General features: G+C 42.3%; 1 protein-coding gene across 1 annotated transcript in view; it reads right to left on the bottom strand.

Moving 5' to 3' along the window:
* Window positions 1–1270: 1270 nt before the first annotated feature.
* LOC139448083 (uncharacterized) overlaps window positions 1271–15311 on the bottom strand; it is a 34492-nt gene continuing 20451 nt past the window's right edge. Inside the window, exons 2-9 of the mRNA XM_071229593.1 lie at window positions 10698–10903; window positions 9330–9520; window positions 8374–8447; window positions 7539–7584; window positions 6392–6463; window positions 3695–3819; window positions 2750–2959; window positions 1271–2356 (exon numbers count right to left, since the gene is read on the bottom strand). Of these exons, the coding sequence (XP_071085694.1) occupies window positions 1353–2356; window positions 2750–2959; window positions 3695–3819; window positions 6392–6463; window positions 7539–7584; window positions 8374–8447; window positions 9330–9520; window positions 10698–10903 (1928 nt within the window). The 3' untranslated portion in view covers window positions 1271–1352. The remainder of the gene's footprint in view (window positions 2357–2749; window positions 2960–3694; window positions 3820–6391; window positions 6464–7538; window positions 7585–8373; window positions 8448–9329; window positions 9521–10697; window positions 10904–15311) is intronic.

Consider the following 15311-nt stretch of genomic DNA (forward strand, 5'->3'; position numbering starts at 1 on the left):
ATTGGCGTGTATTGGAATTTACAGCCATGAAATACGTGAAATGTCAAAAGGTGGAGTTTAACCACATGGCAATTTATCATAAAGCAATGATATCTACTTACCCCTCGCTATCCTTGTCAATGGCAATAGATATGAAAGAAAATCATCAAACATTAAAATTGGTCTTCAGCAACCAATGCTTGTCGAAAGGGGGTACTAACGGGATCGGGAGGTCAGGCTCACTGCAAGTCATCGTATCCCAATGCGTTGATCGATTCTCATGATGTCAGTCACTGGATTGTCTGGTCCAGAATCGATTATCTTAATACCGCCGTCATACAACTGGAATATGCTGAGAGCGGCGTTAAACAAAACAAACAAACAAACAATCAAACAAAAGGGAGAAGCTAAAGCATCGGGTGAACTTCTGCACCAAATAAGCACCGAAATAAGACTGAACAGGACATTCATATGTATAGCGGATACAGTTACAATGGATAGTGAGCAAGATGACAGTGGATAGTGCGTAGAATGATAGTGAATATGGGATAAAATGATAGAGGGCAAAACGACAGCGGATAGTGACTCTTTCGACAGTATGTGTACCCTGTGGATGATAGCGTTCACAAAAAACAGCCTATCCACGTGATCATGAGATGATTAATTGAACACAACACACACTCCGTGGGTTATTCAAGTACAATGTAAATTAAATACTTTGCGGTAAAATGCCGACCGAACACTGTTGTTTCTAATTGAGAGCATATTCCATATTCGTTAGAAATCTCTGCAAAAACCAAAGTCGATTGTACCATTCCGGCTCTATCATAAGCATGTGTTTAGGAATCACTGTCAAATGGTGATGGTACCAAGCGCTCCCCTGAAAAACAAGGAAATTAGCATGTTCTACATTTCAATGTCACATATACCAACCTGCCTGTAAGTGAGTGAGTATGGTTTACGCCGCTTTTAGCAATATTCCAGAAAAATCACGGCGGGGGACACCAGAAATGGGTTTCACACATAGTACCCATGTGGTGACAAGCGAACGCTTTAACCACTTGGCTTTGTTTCCTCTTTAGCGATAAAATACATTTCGTATATTTCAAAACACATTAAAACACCAAAACGGAAGGTAGTGACCTATTTCATAGGTAAAACATTGAACACATAATTATATATGTCACAGCACGAAAACATGAATTTTATAACTATAAAATATAATTAATGCAATCTCATATTCAATCATCCAATGAATATTAATTAATTGTAAAGATTGTTGAATGGCAGACAGTTTAACGTGACGTAACACGTGGTAATGCTGACACGGAAATGCTGAAGTAATGTTGGAATAATGCTGAAATATTTTTGAATCAAGCTTCTGGTAGCTTAACGTCATCTTCTGTCTGTGCAACAGAGTTGTCTCCCTTGGATACTTCTTTTGATGCGAATTCTTCCGCTGCACTATTATCTCTTATGCCATCATCAGCAGTGTCATTTTCATCACACACCGACGCTTCTTCAACAGTTAGAGCGGGTATGGTCATGCTAGTAGCGTTACCCAGTACTGGCCTTGTATCCTGGGTTTCCACGGATGTGTTGATGACGTCACAGTCACCATCCGGGCCCTTTTTGTTCTGGCCATTCTCTGTTAAGAAGAACGCAACACTGGCATCATTGATGGGACCCGTAACAGGGGGACTACTTTCCTGCGCAACCTCTTCCTTGGACGGTGTGATGGGGCCTTCAACGACTTCGTCGACGTCTGGCGTCATATCTTGCTCACTCATCTGTAACGGCTCCATTGAGGCTCCATCCGTGACGCTCGGGAGTTCAATGTCCAAGTCCTTGGATGCCAAATGTTCCTCGCCAGCCATAGGTTCATCACGTGGTACATCATGTTCCTCTGTAGGTTCTTCCTTTGGGTTTTCCAATATTTTCTCTTTAATTTCTTCTGTTTCCCTCTGTATGGTAACACTTTTAACACTCCCGGGCTGAGATCTTGTTTGCGGAACTGCGTGTGCGTTGATTATAAGCGGTTCGTCGTTCCAGTGATTTGAATCACCGGACACTGAAGGTACATTTACCGATCTGTCCACCAAGATCGGCTTCGGTTTCCGGGGTTTGATTACCGGCTCCTTCCGTGGTTCCTCATCGTCCTTCACCTTCTCTTCTGTCACGTGATTCGATTTATCCCCTCCATCCTTGGCCGACATGGCATTTGGTGTTGGAGGAGGCTGATTGATCAACGATGTTTCCTCAACAGGGTCACGTGACTTCCGGATTCGCTCCATCGATATTCCTTGCACGGACGGTAATCGGGAGTTCAGCTTTGGCATGCTGTTAGCTCGGTTCAATGTGACACCCATTCCTCGACCTGAAATATAGGCCATGTTTCTTCGTTTCTTCGGAATTATAGATAGACAGATTTCACAAACATATCATGATTATATGACCACAATTAACCCATTTAAATAGTAGATTATCTTAATTCCTACAAAGAAACATTTTGTTTTCATTGGATTGTCATTTGATAAGACCAAAACTGCTTTTCATAATATGTTTTACTGGAGAATTATCTATTATTTGATTTGAAATGCATTTTTATTGAAACTGTTGCAGATGATGCTATTTAATTTCTTCAGCGTCACAATTATTTACCGTTTAACCCATTTGGCGAAAAGACATTTTTTAAACGAAGATTTTTTTTATACTGCTTTGATTATTTATTACAGCTTGTGTATATATATTCTTTCAGGAGAATACTGACCTTTCACGTTTAATCCACTTGGCCAGAATATCAACTCTTCATAAACTCTCTCGTCGCCATGTTTGTCAGCCTCGTTCCCGTGACTGTCGCCCCAGGCCTGTTTTGGTTGGCTGGTAGCCGGAGTAGGTCTTCGGCCATATCCGGGAGCTGTCTTTGGTCTTCGGGGAGTCATCGGGGAGGAAACCTCATCAACGTCAGAGCGGGGTGAGTCTGTGTGAGCAATGAGTGAACGAGCAAAGGAAGGAGGGAGAACTACAGTAAACTACGGTTATAACGAACTCAAAGGGACCACTAAGTTAAGTCCGTAATAACCGAAGTTCGTTATAAGCATATATACAGTAAATGGCCGGGACAAAAATAACCCAGTTCGTTATATCCGTAAGTTCGTCGTAACCGTGTTCGTTATAAACGTAGTTTGCTGCGTCAATATACGTGACTATCTTGCTTTTATTTGAAGTTGTGAGCGGTTTGGGAATAAATGAATTAATATGTTTAACGTCGCTTTGAATAGCACTTCAGTTACATAATTACGAGTCAGCTTGGTGTTGAAGGGCGCATGAATGTGTTATAGGCGAGAATCTCTTTTGGGATGATCAACGATCGTCATGGGAACAATCTCTACGTAGGGAAGATGTGAGTGGGTGAGTTGGGTTTAACGCAGTATTTAACATTATTCCAGTTATATCACGGCGTGTCAGCTTAATGTGGGAGGAAAGACCGAAGTGATGCAGGTCTCAGACGTTTACCACTTCGGTGAAACCCACGAGCACGGGTATGGTGCTGACAAACCTACAAACATAACTGGGGCGAACCGGGCACTAAACGCATCCCTCCACACAGTCGGGCTATGACGAAATACTTGTTTCTCCAAACAAACATATATCATTGATATGAAACGGGGAAAGTATAACGGTACTGTTGAGTCTTGATATGTCGAATACCTACCCGGAGGGGCACACGGAGTGTCGAATACATCCTTCAGCTTGTGAGTGACAAAACACGCTGTAGGATTGGTCCTCGGCATGTAGACGCCATACATCGTCAAACTCTTGGAATCTAAACAGTGGGCCCTGGAATTAGAAAGACGCTTGGTGTGAAATTTATTCGCAATGAAGATATTTGTGACCCCCCAGGAGAAAGGATACAATTTTTCTGTGACGTCATAAAGAACGTCATTTTTTCCCCGTATAAATCGCGATGTGTTCGGATCGTACAAAAATATCATACTCCTCTCTCGTTAATTCGTAATGTAATAAAAAAGACATTATTACAAAACATTTCAGCAAACATGTCTACTTTCAAATAATGAGACAACTATCCGAAAACTGCAATTATCACATAAACAGTCATAAGCCTGAGATGGGACTTTGCAGAAAGTCCAAATGTTTGGTGCCATGTATCTTTGTAATAAATATGAGTGAGTGAGTGAGTGAGTGAGCTTTTAGCAATATTCCAGCAATATAACGGCGGCGGACACCAGAAATGGGCTTCACACATTGTACCCATGTCGGGAATCGAACCCGGGTCTTCGGCGTGACGATCGAACGCTTTAACCACTAGGCCACCCGACCACCCCTGTAATAAATATGAATTGAAGGTTATGAAGTGTATTTCTGTGGTCCTAGGGTACTGTAGGTTTAATATATAATAAGTCACGATGTGATTTGTCACCCAGAAGGTCCTTGTCTCATGGTTGGTCACGTATCATGTTTTCTACACCCATGATAAAATATGAAGCGCTTTTTGCATTTTGCCTAGGACATGGGGAGGGTCATTCGAAAATATGGCCAGCATAGAGGAAGGATAATTTCTTCAGTACACTAGCGCATCTTAAACCTCTGACCTACCAACCCCTGTAATAAATGACCGGTCCATTGTGTCGCGACGTGTCATATTGATGACACTGATGTTGGAGGAAAGCCCGTGTACAGATCTAGAACGTTTGAAAGGCTCAGACGACTAGGGCACACACGACGGATAATCCGAGCTGAGCAGGAAAACGGTGAGAACAACACTTGGTGTGCTTCCCGATACTACATGGACAGTAGTCTTGATGTCCTGGAGCTAGGGTGAGATGAGGTGAAATTAGGTTTAACGTCGCATCCAAGATTATTGCACTTATATAGCGCCGTGTGTGCACGTGTGTGTGTGTGGCTGCTTGTACCAGTCCGGACTGATGCCGATTTATAGTGCTAGCCTACTGAAATACCATGCCGCAGTTTAACATGAATACCCAACTCAGACACAGTATACTGACTCCGAGCCGACCGGTCCTGTCTTAGCCCCTTAATGCCGAGCGCCAGACAGGGTAACAACAAGTACCATATTTTAACGTCTTTTGGTATGACGCGGCCGGGATCGAACCCCGGACCTTCCTCTCTCCTGGCGGACGCTCTACCACTAGACCACGGAGGCGGTCTCCTGGAGCTAGGGAAATTCAAAAGACTGTCGCATAACAAAGTTGTCACTGTCTGTCATACAGAACCTGAAACAACTATGTCCAATACAGAAGACAGATGTCCAATGCAAGTCTTTAATATGTGGCAAGTGTAGATTACCGCAGACCGAAAATGAAGAAAGTCTCAGGGCTCCTTTTTATTATATTTTATAACTATGCTCTAACAACTGTTTTTTTCTGAAAAATATGTTCATTTCAGAGACTAGATGTTAGTCTATATATAGAGTGACCGTACTTCCCTTACAATACATTCTCTCTCTCTCTCTCTCTCTCTCTCTCTCTCTCTCTCTCGCGTAGAACTATACGGGAAAGCTCACGTGCTGTTTTACGTTCTGACCATGCTGCAAAGTGTGCTAAGACACGAAGGATATTATCCTTGATAACCGTGCTGATACCAACGAGAGTAAATAAACACAGTGAATTTGCAGCGCCAGTTGGGATTACCTCCCTTGGGTTAACCTGCGTGCGCACCAAACTGAGGCGAAGCGTGGACATGTGCACAGTGACCAATTTCATTGATCTCTTCTTGTTCGATTCGATACATCTCCTCGTCAAGATCTTATAAACCCTGGTGTGTGGTGCTGAGAAACTAACAAACATAATCAGGGCGAATCTGACATTCGAACCCACGATCAAATGTTTCTGGCACGCCTAATGGACGAAAATACACAGCGAATTGCGGCGCCTTAGACGACTTGGCGACCAGCTTCCCCAACTCGACGTGACGTGATGCGTGTGTGATGATGTATGTGCAGTCGCTGCTGTTGATGTGCAGTTGAACCACACCTACATTCTAATAAAGTATATAATTAGTGTCATTTTAAAATTTTATTGTTCCAAAATATGAGGCTACTAACCCGTCTATTGGTACGCGGGTCTATTTAGAAGGAAATCGGGACTTTGGACCGCGGGACGCAAATAAAACAGTATTTGCTCCTCATATTCAACATTTAAAAATAATAACCGTGTACGCAAAACTCTCCTCTAAAATATCTTATTTTTGATATTTTTTCAGTCATGTAACTTCAAATCGCACCCTTTTCTCAGTGCTTTTGCAGTTTGTGTTAAGTAGTATTAGGGATTCAGGGGTGAGAAATTAGCCCCAGAGTGAGAAATTAGATCGTATCTGGGATTCAGTGGAGGAGTGGGATGGCACCCTCGCATATCCAGTTGTTCCGTCTCACCTGTTGTAGCGTGCTCCGGTTATGAAGGAATGGAAAGACTCGCCATTGGTTGCGTGGAGTTCTTGAAAGAATCTGTGGTAACAAACGATGTGGGGTAAAGGATCCAAATAAAGTTACGTCTACATCGCCAAGAAATGGTGAAAATTGTTCGAAATTCTGAAGAGAATTATCTTTTTAATGTTTGTTGGTTGTTTAACGCCGCACTCAGAAATACTACAGCTGTATGACGGCGGTCTGTAAATAATCGAGTCTGGACCATACAATCCAGTGACTGATATCATGAGCATCTGTCCACGTTATAAGGTTGTTGTTATTAATGGTGATAACAGTACTAAATTGGACATGGTTTATGAACGAATCTCGCTCATTATCAATAATCTGCACAGTTAATCAGGGTTTGACAAATGTCGTATCTACACACTAGCCCACTGGTCCAGTAAGAAATAAAAACTACTGGCCCAGATATTAAGTTACAAGTCCAACAGAAATTCTGAAATAATAGAGAGCAAACACTTGTCAATATTGTTAAAGTCATTTTATTCATGACTTTACTGACTTTGTTTATTTCATGCACTTCTAACAATGGAAATTTGAGCTTCCACGACTGTTGGAATGTCCTTCCCCTCTTTCTTACACTTTGTGTTGGTTCACAGGGCTTTTCAATTTGCCACAGTGGCTCTACAAAACTCCACGAGGCGGTTCCGGCCGTAACGGCCATTACAGAATACCGGTATGTGAAGCGTAGAAAGTAGCATTAATTTGATTGGTCACATTAATCACTTCCTGTTTGCTACGATGGAATTTATTGGTTATTAACAACTGGGGTCTCACTTTACTATTATATGTAGAGTTGTTATCACAGCATGTGCATGCCACACGGACATAAATAGCCAGTTTACAGGTATTTTATACATCGTGTTACGGTCTCGGTAAGGGAGGTAACTAAGATTGATAGTTGGCAGGGACAAGTTGATGTACGGCTTTTGTTGACTGAATCGAGTGATTTGTAGCCTAACTTAAAGCGATTGGTACACCATATTATTTCAATAGCCAGCTGGTCCAGTATAAATATAAAATTACTGGCCCAGATCAAGTTTCACTAGCATTTGTCTAGTTGGCCGGCGTATTTGTCGAACCCTATACTTACTCTTTGGGGTTTGTGTATGCAGAGCCTGTTTTAATCTCGCCCTCCCCTGAAACAAACATATGTATACTTTTTTTATAATTCCAAAACATGATAGACACAATTTTTTTTTTTTAATATTTTTTTTAAATTTTTTTATTTTATTTTTATGGATAACAACTTCTTTAATACTGTAAAAGGCGACGTTTCGGTATAGATCCTTATACCGTTGTCCTTGCTTGACAACGGTATAAGGATCTATACCGAAACGTCGCCTTTTACAGTATTAAAGAAGTTGTTATCCAAAAAAAACACAAAAAAAACAAACAAATTGTGTCTATCTTGTCATCCGTCAACTTCTAAGTAATGCCTGTCAAACAATTCCAAAACATGATCAATATGTAATTCTAATGAAGTCAATGGTATATTGTTAAGGGTGGTCTCGTCCAACTCAGATGGCTCATTTTGACGATCGGGTTCTGGGTATATTAATCTACCCAGTGACGCATTGATCAGTGGATGGGGACACGGTGTATAGTCAAATTTGAAATTATTAACTACAGTATATGTGTAGGTTGGTTTGTTTTTAGTTTTTTGACGCCACACTCTGCAACATTCCAGCTACATGAAGGCGGTCTGCAAATAATTGAGTATGGACCAGACGATCCAGTGATTGATATTATGAGCATCGCCCCACGCTGTCGGGTACGTTACACGCCAATCCATGTAGTCGCCATTTAGAACTACGACGTATCACAGATAGCTCTCATTGAACTGTATAACCGAAGGACAACGAGAGGGTAGCACCATTCCTTAAATACATCTATTCGTGAGAAAGGTAAACGGATTAAATAGTTACGTTTCATTGTCTCTCGTCGAATTTCGTAGGAGTTGACGGGTGCTGAGTTTGTTCGTTGTCGTGCCCGGAGTAACCTGCAACATAGGGACACAAACTAACCTTGGATTTTGTGTCCATAAGTGAGTGAGTGTAGGTATATGTTTACGCCGCTTTTAGCAGTATTCCTGCAGTATCACGGCGGTGGATACCACAAATGGGCTCCACACATTGTACCCATGAGGGCAATTCCCCTGGGTTTTCGGCGTCATGGGTGAACGCTTTAACCACTAGGCTATCCCTACGCCCCTGGTTGCATATGTAGAAGTATAGATACGTATATAAAGTAAGATTTTATATTATTAGTTATGGTGTCTTAAGTTGAAGTATACCTTGTCATATCAGGTTCGCAGAAAAATATTCGGCGAGGCGTGAGTCGAGCCCAATATTTTTGTGCTAACCTAATATGACACCGTATACGGCAACTAAAGACACCCTAACGAATTTATTATGTCTAAAAGTTTACACTCTCTGGTATCCATATCGCACGTGTCATGGCAAAATGAAAATTAAGTCTTGACACTTACAACCGTACGTTGACGTGAAGGGTCAAAGGGAGACTACTCTTCAAACCTTAGAGGCCAAACCTTGTTGAAAATTTTAACTATTATCTTTATCAAAACAGATTTTTTTAGGGTCAGCGGATTTCGTAAAAGTACGGCAGGTATACAGTAGTTCTATTCGGACTCCGAATACACTCACAGAGGGTAAACTAAAATCCACCCGTTTACATTTTGAACATCCTCCAACATTAAGTTGAAAAAAACTCACATGATTTGTATGACAGAAATAAAGTGTAAAAAGAGAAGAAAAAGTCATTTGGACCAAGTGTCGCTTTCTCACGTCCTTGTATTACAGCCAAGTTCGACATTGTCCCCTTTACCACCCCATAGTATCACGTCTTTTCTATTTCAACTCACGTCGTTCTGGTTGGTCGGCCATACTTCAGGTTGACCTCGTTTTGGCTCTGGTCCTTCAGTTCTGTGGCTGTGAGGTACTGGTGGGTTCTGTTCGGCCGGTAGTACGTGACGCCGTCCCGGGACAGGGGAGGCTGACATTTGTTGGGGTTCAACACTGCTGACTTGCTGAGCCGAATGTACTGGTGTTCCTCCTGAAACAAGGAGCATGTTGTGTTATACCAGTGGCTCAGTGAGTTGAAACTTTACTTGTCATCGATCGGCAGACTTGTCTTCTTGGCTGGTTGCATAGTTTCTCACTCAGCAATATTCCAGTTATATGACGCTGGTCTGTAAGTAATCGAGTCTGGACCAGACTATCCAGCGATTGACATCATGAGCATCGATCTACACAATTGAGATACGATGACATGCTTGACCTCCCGATCCGTTAGTATGACAAGTATGGTTCTAACTCGGATAATTACAGATCGCATCGGCCGAACTTCAAGATATTAATAGGACTGTAGAATCTAAAATGTTTGAGTATCACCATAGTGACAACTCTCAGTAAACATTGACCTATGTATGTGATGTATGTCGGTAAATATTAACCCATGGTGACGTCTGTAAGTAAACACTGACCAATAGTGAAGTCTGTCAGTAAACATTGACCCATGGGGACGAGAGTCAATACACATTGGCCCATGGTGACGAGAAGCAGTGTACATTGGCCCATGGGGACGAGGGTCAGTGTACATTGGCCCATGGTAACGAAAGGCAATATGCATTGGCCCATGGGGACGAGGGTCAGTGTACATTGGCCCATGGTAACGAAAAGCAATATGCATTGACCTAGGGTGACGAGGGTCAGTGTACAATGGCCCATGGGGACGAGGGTCAGTGTACAATGGCCAATGGTGACACCATTAACTATGGTGATGCGAATCAGAATGTACAAAAAGGTCATGTATTCACAAACTATGAGTGAGTGAGTGAGTTGGGTTTAACGCCGCTTTTTAACAGTATTCCAGTTATATCACGGCGTGTCAGCTTGATGTGGGAGGAAAACCAGAAGTGATGCAGGTCTCAGACGTTTACCACTTCAGTGAAACCCACGAGCACGGGTATGGCGCTGACAAACCTAGAAACATAATCGGGGCGAACGGGGACTCGAACCCACAATCATAGGTTTCTGGCGTGCCCAAGGGACGCAACCCTGCACAGTGAATTTCGGCGCCTTAGACGACTGGACCTCCAGGGCCCCCTCACAGACGATGACGATATCATTATGCATTAACCTACGTTGACTAAACCGATTAGACATTGCCCTGTGTTTCACTAATCACCAATCACACATTGTGGGATAACCGACCTTGACCGTTCGCTTACCTTAGAGGGGGACATAAACTTATGCAAGAAGAGCGGCGACTCTCCGCTGTGAGTGACCTCTTTGCTCGCTTCCACGCTCCATGTCGGAGACCCATGGACCTCAAGGAACTCCTCGTCAAACAGCTGGTCGATCTCCGCGCGCAACTTCCGGTGGTACTCCCGGCTCTTCTCCTGAGATAAGGGCGTGGGCGGATGTTTCGAACATCCTGCAACAGACGCAGTCGGCGCTTAGTTCAGTTACTTGGTTGTTTTATCAAATTACGTTTTTTTCAAAATCACTTACATGTATATCTGGTAACCTTTAAAATATCTGCAGTCTGACATCTTACAACTAAAGTCCCATGAAATACGGTTTAATCAAGGTCCCGTCAGACATATCTGAAATTATCCGTTGTTACAGACTTGTAAGGCGATATTTCAAATACTATCAATAACTCTGCAGGACCATTGAATCACTCTGTCTCTGACAATACAATAAACTACGGTTATAACGAACTCAAAGGGACCACTAATTTTAGTTCTTTATAACCGTAGTTGGTTATAAGCATATATAGAGCATAACTACAGCAAATAGTCGGGACAAAAAAGTAAGTTCGTTATATCCGTCTGTTCGTTATAAGCGTGTTCGTTATAAACGTAGTTCGTGTCATCAGGTTTATTTTCCAACATACAAAATGCGGTAATGGCAGCAAACATACAAGTCAAGCTGAGGTGGTACAACATGAATTCACAGGCAAAAGAATTGACAATTTGCCCTTGAATTGTCCCTGTTCTGACATTTGTATATTCAGCCGATTATGTCGAACCTCGTGCTGTGGAATAGAATCAGTACATGGAGGAAAGTAGGCTAACGCTTAGTCTCCCAAAATACACAAGTTTGATTGAGCAAGCCACTACATGTCAATTGAAAAGTAGCCCCAGGGAGTTGGTAGATTCAGAACGGGCTTCATTTAGGACTATAGAATAACAGTTCTGTAGGAAAGGGCTGTAGGAAAGGGCAAATGATATGGCAAATGATATGGCTCAGGTCTGTTATTAACACAAATATGTGTGTACAAAGGGTGAAAATCGTAAGGTCAGACTGTTTAGTTGAAGGTTGCTATGCACGAAACCCACCTTCCCCTGCTCTGTGAGAATACTGGTTAGAACAGGTTCTCGGGAACCCATGGGTCGTGCGAGGCGGTCAGATGGATTGGTCCGGTGAAGGTTCTGGGTTCAGTAAACAATGCTTGTCGTAAGAAATGACTAACGGGATCGGGTGGTCAGGCTTGCTGACTTGGTTGATGCATGTCATTGTATCCAAATTGCGTAGATCAATGCTCATGATATCAATCACTGGATCGTTTGGTCCAGATTCGATTATTTACAGACCGCAGTCATATAGCTGGAATATTGCTGAGTGAGGCGTTAGGCAACAAACAAACAAACAGATCAGATGGATCGAGTGGTCTGACTTTCCTTGCGTTCTCTTGCGTTCCCCTACCGAGGACCCGGGGTAGGAGCGTGGGGTGGGGTGGGGGGCGGGGGGAGGGGCTGGGATTGACCTTTACTTGTCGAGGTGACATATGGTTAAGGAGGTCACGTTCGATGACTTGGAGTGAGTGAGTGAGTGAGTGATTGTAGTTTTACGCCGCAATATTCCGGTAATATCGCGGCGGGGGGACACCAGAAATGGGCTTCACACATAGTACCCATGTGGGGAATCGAACCTGAGCCTTCGGCGTGACGAGCGAACGTTTGAACCACTAGGCTACCCGACAGCCATTGGTTGACTTGGTTGATTGTGCGTCTTCGTACCACAATGTCAATCACTATGCATGTGTTACTGGCGAGGCAACTCACGCTCATCTGTCCTCATTATGTGTTGACGGTAAGATATTGAAATGACTTCGGCCTTTGGCCTTCAGGGCATAATTGTTTTATAATGAACATATACTCAACAAAAATATTAGCGATCATGACTTTTTTCGGGGATATTTTCATAAAATTGTGTGTTGAATCTTTACAACAAATAACTATCCTCCAAATATTCATGATCTCTAACGTTTGTAGTAGATCCTTAATCGGTTATGTCGCTGATCCATTTTCGAATCATACAGTACATTAAGCTGGAGGTACAATAGCGTATTTAATCTTCATTCACAGAGGAGCAAACCACAGCCTGCATGGGGATATTACAGCAGTACAGGGATATTAGGAGGGACCTGGTGGCACATTGGATTGAGCAGAGTTGCGTCCCTTCCCCACTTTCCGGATCCGTTGGTTGCGGGTTCGAATACTGAATTCGACCCAATTATATAAAAGATCCTTTTGTAATCTTGTATTATTACTATTGTTGTTGTTGTTGTTGTTGTTGTCATTATTATTATTATTATCATTATTATTATTGTTGTTGTTGTTGTTGTTGTTATTATTATTAACTGCATTACCCAGATTGTCAGAAGGGCTGTATTCCGGGTAGCAAACCCTGGTACTCCCCCAATGTCAGTCAACAGATTGGGAGGCACCAAACCTAAAGCACCGAAGACAATGGGGAGTAGTAGTAGTAGTAGTAGTAGTAGTAGTAGTAGTAGTAGTAGTTGTGGTAGTAGTAGTTGTGGTAGTAGTAGTTGTGGTAGTAGTACTACAAAAATATATTACACTGATTGACTCGGTCATCAGGATATGTGTTTTGTTCCATCAATTTTGTAAACGTCTAAGATCCACACAACTTCCGGTTCACCTTCCATGTGACACGCCGTGACATTACCGAAACCAACTCACAGCAGGCGTGAGTACACCAGTCCTCGCATCACAAACTTTAACGAGACCCTTTCATGCTTTTTTAAAGTGAAAGCGTTCTCCTGTATGTGCTCAGAGACCTTCGCGTGAAGACAAAGACTTTAGCGCAATATTACACCGAGGAGTAGATAATGCACGCGATATTGCGCAGCAGCATATTAAGGACATATTGTTAAGAACGTGTTCTTACCAATTTGCCGGGATACGTAATATTTCTTCAAAGAATTCCCACTTTTGAATGCACCAGGTGCGTGTTGACAAAACACCTTATGTGCATTAAGGCATTAGCGGGAGATCACAAAAGGTGCATTGACAACAAACGGAACGAAATCTATGCAACAAGCTCTATTCACGGAGTAAGGTAGCCCGAATACTATAAAAGAGCTTTTCAGAAGACCTTAGCAATTCATGTACGTCGTTTAAAGTGATCTGAATAGCTTTGGAGATACACGAAATGTAGGTAACATTTACTTAAAGGCCTTGCCCTTTCTGACACAGCCGAAGGAAAGCGGTTTTAAATTATGAGCATTTAACACAGGACTACGAACAGACAATTTGAATACATGACATGGTCATGTTCGCCGATAAGTGTCAAGTTGCGTTCACAGACGTCTGAACTAAGGTGACGCATGATTGACAAACTCTTTATTCCTTGCTGAATGCTACGCTGAGTAAGACAGGTCATACTGTGTGAGATGCGAAAAGTGTTTTGAAACTTAAAATAATATTTGCGTCGTGTTGCGAATTTTTGTTGTTGTTTTATTATGATGGTCGACTGAAGGATTTTAGCTATATTACGATGGGCTGGAAGTAATCGAGTTTAGATCTGGAACAGGAACACCAGTGACAGATCTCCGCCATCGTGGTACGTTGACGCGCAATCAGCCAGGTCACCCGACCACTCCATTCCCAATATTCTGGTTAGTTACTGGGCCCTTTAGTAACGCGAATGGGTGTCGGGGGAGCCTCGTGGTTAGATTGCTCGCTCGCCACGCTGAAGGCCCGGTTTCCATTCACCACATGTGTGCAACGTGTGAAGCCCATTTCGGGTGTCATCCGCCGATGAATTATGCTGAGATTAGTGATGAATTATGCTGAGATTAGTGATGAATTATGATGAGATAAGTTATGAATTATGCTGAGATTAGTGCTGAATTAAGCTGAGATTAGTGATGAATTATGCTGAGATTAGTGATGAGTTATGATGAGATAAGTTATGAATTATGCTGAGATTAGTGATGATTTTTGCTGAGATATGTTATGAATTATGCTGAGATTAGTGATGAATTATGGTGAGGTTAGTGATGAATAATGTTGAGATTAGTGATGAATTATGCTGAGATAAGTGACGAATAATGTTGAGATTAGTGATGAATTATGCTGAGATGAGTGATGAATAGTATTAAGATTAGTGATGAATTATGTTGAGATTAGTGAAGAATTATGCTGAGATTAGTGATGAATAATATTAAGATTAGTGATGAATAATATTAAGATTAGTGATGAATTATGCTGAGATTAGTGATGAATTATGCTGAGATAAGTGATGAATTATGCCGAATGATTTCACGTCGTGATGCTGTATCCGAGCATCTTAAACTTCATCAAGACAGCCAGTGGTCAGCAGTGGGGTCAGTGATACATGCATGCACTGACACGACAATACTCTAGTGACCATACCACTTCTACTCATATAACACGGCCATTGTGACCACTCAAAACCCACGGGCTACTGATGACAAATGCTGCATTGGAGCGTGTTACATGGGACTTCAGACAGCTATTCCAGTTCGGAGACAACAGTATTAACCAACTACCGATGTAATAAACTAA

This window comes from Haliotis cracherodii, unplaced genomic scaffold (assembly GCF_022045235.1).
Source record: "Haliotis cracherodii isolate W230 unplaced genomic scaffold, xgHalCrac1.p SCAF_7, whole genome shotgun sequence".
Classification (NCBI taxonomy): Eukaryota; Metazoa; Mollusca; class Gastropoda; order Lepetellida; family Haliotidae; genus Haliotis; species Haliotis cracherodii.